The sequence below is a fragment of the Quercus suber genome, unplaced genomic scaffold (genome assembly GCF_002906115.3).
Source record: "Quercus suber isolate HL8 unplaced genomic scaffold, Cork oak 2.0 scaffold_278, whole genome shotgun sequence".
NCBI lineage: Eukaryota > Viridiplantae > Streptophyta > Magnoliopsida > Fagales > Fagaceae > Quercus > Quercus suber.
This window is the reverse complement of record NW_027069734.1, coordinates 70,797-76,343: the sequence shown is the minus strand read 5'-3', so window position 1 is coordinate 76,343 and position 5,547 is coordinate 70,797. Positions and strand designations below refer to the sequence as shown.

The window sequence follows — 5,547 nt, the reverse complement described above, 5'->3', positions numbered from 1 at the left end:
TGCAGAAGGGCCCAAGGCTCAACATTCATCATTGTGCTTCATGGTGCTTGGTAATGTAGTATGAGCAAGCCTAGTGGAACAAATATTACCACAATTTTGCTACATAGCAATTTGTAAATGGTAAAATTATGGATCCATAATTTTATTTTTACCACTCATAAATCGCCACGTAGTGGAACAAATATTACCACAATTTTGCTATGTGGCAATTTGTAAATGGTAAAATTATGAATCCATAATTTTATTTTTACCACTCACAAATCACCAAGTAGCAAAGTTGTGATAAAGTTGTAGAAAAATTTGTGTTTTAGTCTTTCATGTTTAATTATGTTTTCATATGAAGCTTGTTATTATTTTTATTAGTAATCTAATTTCCAGATAAGTTGTGTCCATTATGCCATGTCACTGATATAACGCTAAGTATCATTAGATTTTTTGCAAAAATGAACAACAATGGTAATATAAAAACAAAATCAAACTTGAAGTTTTGAAATGAGACATAAAGGGATAAAATGAAAATAATCTTAAACGTTAAGGGCGAAAAATGATTTTTAGTCAAAAGAAAATTTATTAGAATAACAAAATTAATTCATCCTAAAGGTAGATTAAAAACAAAAGTAATTCACCCAAAAGGTTGATTAGAAACAAAATTAAGAAAAAAAATTGAAAGTGATATAAACTAATTATTGCAAATAGGAGACTCAAATTCCATTTTTTTTCTTCATTGCTACAGGTGCAAAAACCATTTCAGCACACTCAAAGCTAGGCTATATGTATGGAACATATGGTCTTTGTTCTCTCTCATGAGTCATGATTGATTTATGACTTTTTCCATTCGTTCTATCCCCACCTAATTGGTGGAAGAGAAATAAATTTATTCATTTCATGATATCTCAAGGCTTTTTTAAACTTATATATAACCTTTATTTTACCTCAAGAAAGAAAAAGATAAGCACTTGGCATGTGCCATTTAAAATTTTTTTTATATAAAAAAAAGTCACTTGGCTTGAATTTTTTTATTTTTATTAGTTCGTCTAGTGGAGATGAAAAAAAATGGAAGAATAGAAAGTATTGAGATGATAGAAAATATCTAGTCCCCTTTGTATATGTAGTAAAGACGATGGAAAAAAAAATGATAAAGAGTAAATTATTATTATATCCTTATTATTATGTGAAACAATGGAAAAGTGGACGAATAATTTTGTAAGTTTCTTCTCAAACCCATTTCCCCTCCATTTTCTTCTCAAATTAGGAGGAAAAAAAAAAATGATGGGTTACGTAAAATTCATTTACCCTATTTTGATTCCCCTCTCTTTTGACCCCCAACCATACAATGAAAAATCATATTTTCCTCTCCCTTTTTTTCCTTCCCCTTTTTTCATTCTTTCCCTTCTATTATGTTCTACTAGCATGTAAAATATGCATACACATTGATGCATTTAAAAATAAAAACATTTTTCAATCATAAAAATATACATAATTGATTGAATCATTAGAAAAATATATGTATTTGGATGCATATTAAAATTCTTGCCTAAGTTTAATAATATTTATGATAATTTTTATTCTAATTTTTAATAATATAGAAAATGTGATGATTTTCATTGAGTAAATATATGATTATTTGTTTAATTTTTATTTAATTTTTTATGTTTCATTAATATTGAACTCTTAGTATATATTTTGCATTCATTAACTCACTTGACACAAAGATTAAAAAAGTTTAGTGGACACATGGCACAAAATTAGCTCACAAGTGAAATTAAACTAATTTACTATCTAATTAAATTTTTCTCAACTTTGGCTTTAAATATATATATATATATATATTTTGGATATACACATGAGTTTACTCTTCTTTTGCTTATTGAAATTTTAATGATTTATTTATTTTAGACTCTTTGTCCTATGCACAATATTAACTCACTTAGAGTTAAATAGGGGCCCAACTTTTGGACACGGTCTACCATTAGAATGATGATATGACTGGCACAATAATTTTCCAGCTACTGGACAAAATTTCCAACTAAGCCTCTGTCCCACTTGTTTTCTTTTGGTTGCTTTTTCTCTGCATGATTGTACCAAGAAAATGACCATAGAAAACGAATGATATCGATGACATTCGTCTACATTAAAACTAGGTCTTCCTTCACTGCAGCATTACTTTTTCTCACACTTCATCACTTCTAGCCAGCATTCAAGCAAGTTTCATTAAAGCAAAATTTAAAGCCATTAGAGAAAAGAATAAATTTTTCTAAGATATAATCTCTTTTTTCAACAAAAAAAAAAAAAAAAAAATTGAGTAAATATATGATTATTTGTTTAATTTTTATTTAATTTTTTATGTTTCATTAATATTGAACTCTTAGTATATATTTTGCATTCATTAACTCACTTGACACAAAGATTAAAAAAGTTTAGTGGACACATGGCACAAAATTAGCTCACAAGTGAAATTAAACTAATTTACTATCTAATTAAATTTTTCTCAACTTTGGCTTTAAATATATATATATATATATATTTTGGATATACACATGAGTTTACTCTTCTTTTGCTTATTGAAATTTTAATGATTTATTTATTTTAGACTCTTTGTCCTATGCACAATATTAACTCACTTAGAGTTAAATAGGGGCCCAACTTTTGGACACGGTCTACCATTAGAATGATGATATGACTGGCACAATAATTTTCCAGCTACTGGACAAAATTTCCAACTAAGCCTCTGTCCCACTTGTTTTCTTTTGGTTGCTTTTTCTCTGCATGATTGTACCAAGAAAATGACCATAGAAAACGAATGATATCGATGACATTCGTCTACATTAAAACTAGGTCTTCCTTCACTGCAGCATTACTTTTTCTCACACTTCATCACTTCTAGCCAGCATTCAAGCAAGTTTCATTAAAGCAAAATTTAAAGCCATTAGAGAAAAGAATAAATTTTTCTAAGATATAATCTCTTTTTTCAACAAAAAAAAAAAAAAAAAAAGGCAAAAACTGGTTTTCGGTCTAAAATTACAGTACCATGAGTTTAGTTCAGTTCTCGATCAGGGGCCCAACTGTTGGACATGGTCTCTCTCTTCCATTAGAATGTGAAAATGTCTCACACTTTACCTTTTCTTTTCTTTTTTCTTTTTCGCGGAAGGGGCCCAATTCTATAAGTTGTTTTTTTTGGACATGGTCTCGACTATTATTATTATTATATTATTTTGATAAATAAGATTCTTCTCTATTAGAAGACGGTATGACTGGCACATTAAATTAATAGCTTGGTGGTCCCGCTTATTTTCTTTCGATGCAAAAGGGGCCCGAGGCCCAACAGTCACATTGTGACTCGTGCTCCTGAGACTATTGGTTGCTTTTTCTTTGCATTATTGTACCAAGAAAATGAAAAATAAAAATAATGAAATCGATGACATTTGCCCACATTAAAACTCGGTCACCCTTCACTACAGCATTACTTTTACTCACAATTCACTTCTAGCCCACCCTCTAGCTAGCATTCCTCTCTCTCTTTAAGCGTTCCTTTCACAGCTACTACCAAGAAATGGCCGAAGCAATCCTCTTTGGTCTTGCACAGAAAATGATTGAAAATCTGGCCTCTCCGACTTTCGAAGAGATTGGATCACTCTGGCGTGTCAAAGATGAGCTTGAAAAAATCAAGAACACTGTTTTCACAATCCAAGCTGTACTTAAGGATGCAGCGGAGCAGCAAAGTCATAACGAGCAAGTCAAGGACTGGCTCGGAAAGCTCAACGATGCAGTTTATGATGCTGATGACTTGTTGAGTGAGTTCTCAACTGAAGCTACAAGGCGAAGCATGGTGAGTGGGAATAAACTCACAAAAGAGGTACGCACCTTCTTTTCAAAGTCGAACCAATTAGCTTTTCGTGGTAAGATGAGTCGTAAAATAAAGGAAATGAGGCAAAAGCTAAATGCGATAGCAGAAGATAAGAACAAGTTTAACTTGAAAGTAGACAACGTAGAGAACAATGCTATGAGTATGAAGAGGGAGTCTCACTCTTTTGTTCTGGGAGAAGATGTTATTGGGAGGGATGAGGACAAAAAGAATATCATAGACCTGTTATTTGACTCTAATGTAGAAGAGAATGTTTCGGTCATTCCCATTGTGGGGATCGGGGGCTTAGGGAAGACTACACTAGCTCAATATGTGTACAATGATGAGAAAGTTCAAAAATACTTTGAGTTAAAAATGTGGGCATGCGTCTCTGATGTCTTTGATTTAAGAATAATTATTGAAAAAATAATAGCATCTACTTCTGGTAATGCACCAGTTGAAAACCTTGTAATAGATCAGTTGCAATGTCAACTTCGTGAAAAAATTGATAAAAAAAAATACTTACTTGTATTAGATGATATATGGACTGAAGATCCTGAAAATTGGCGTAAATTGAAATGTCTTTTAATGGGTGGTTCCAAAGGCAGTAAGATTATAATAACTACTCGTATTAGATTGGTTGCAGAGATTACACACACAGTTTCACCATGTTTTCTCAAAGGTCTGTCGCAAGAACAATCTTGGGTTTTATTTAGGCAAGTGGCATTTAAAAAAGGGCAAGAGGCCAACAATCCTAAACTAATGACAATTGGAAGGGAAATTGTAAACATGTGTCAAGGGGTACCACTTGCTATAAAGTCCATAGGAAATATGTAATATCCTCTAATTGTTGGTTTTTGTTTGATAATTGACAAGCCCTTGTGCTATCCATATTGTATTATTGTTTCCTTATCCATCTCATAATCTTTAGGAAACAAAGAGCAATAAGTGAAACAACTCTTTAAATGTGATGGGAGATGATCATAACTCAACTTTAAAATTGGTAAAATTCATTCCCCTGAGTTACATTTGCTTCTATATTATTCTTCACGAATGACCATTCAGACTCTTTTTCCTTGAAGTATAACATATTTCCTATGGACTTTATAGCAAGTGGTACCCCTTGACACATGTTTACAATTTCCCTTCCAATTGTCATTAGTTTAGGATTGTTGGCCTCTTGCCCTTTTTTAAATGCCACTTGCCTAAATAAAACCCAAGATTGTTCTTGCGACAGACCTTTGAGAAAACATGGTGAAACTGTGTGTGTAATCTCTGCAACCAATCTAATACGAGTAGTTATTATAATCTTACTGCCTTTGGAACCACCCATTAAAAGACATTTCAATTTACGCCAATTTTCAGGATCTTCAGTCCATATATCATCTAATACAAGCAAGTATTTTTTTTTATCAATTTTTTCACGAAGTTGTATTTGCAACTGATCTATTACAAGGTTTCCAACTGGTGCATTACCAGAAGTAGATGCTATTATTTTTTCAATAATTATTTTCAAATCAAAGACATCAGAGACGCATGCCCACATTTTTAACTCAAAGTATTTTTGAACTTTCTCATCATTGTACACATATTGAGCTAGTGTAGTCTTCCCTAAGCCCCCAATCCCCACAATGGGAATGACCGAAACATTCTCTTCTACATTAGAGTCAAATAACAGGTCTATGATATTCTTTTTGTCCTCATCC

At 31.9% G+C, this 5,547-nt stretch overlaps 1 protein-coding gene across 1 annotated transcript; it reads left to right on the top strand.

Annotated features, from left to right (window-relative positions):
- Window positions 1–3,550: 3,550 nt before the first annotated feature.
- On the top strand, window positions 3,551–4,678 carry LOC111999754 (putative disease resistance protein RGA4). The gene has a single exon (XM_065781786.1). The coding sequence runs from the start codon at window positions 3,551–3,553 to the stop codon at window positions 4,676–4,678; it is 1,128 nt and encodes a 375-aa protein (XP_065637858.1).
- Window positions 4,679–5,547: the final 869 nt, after the last annotated feature.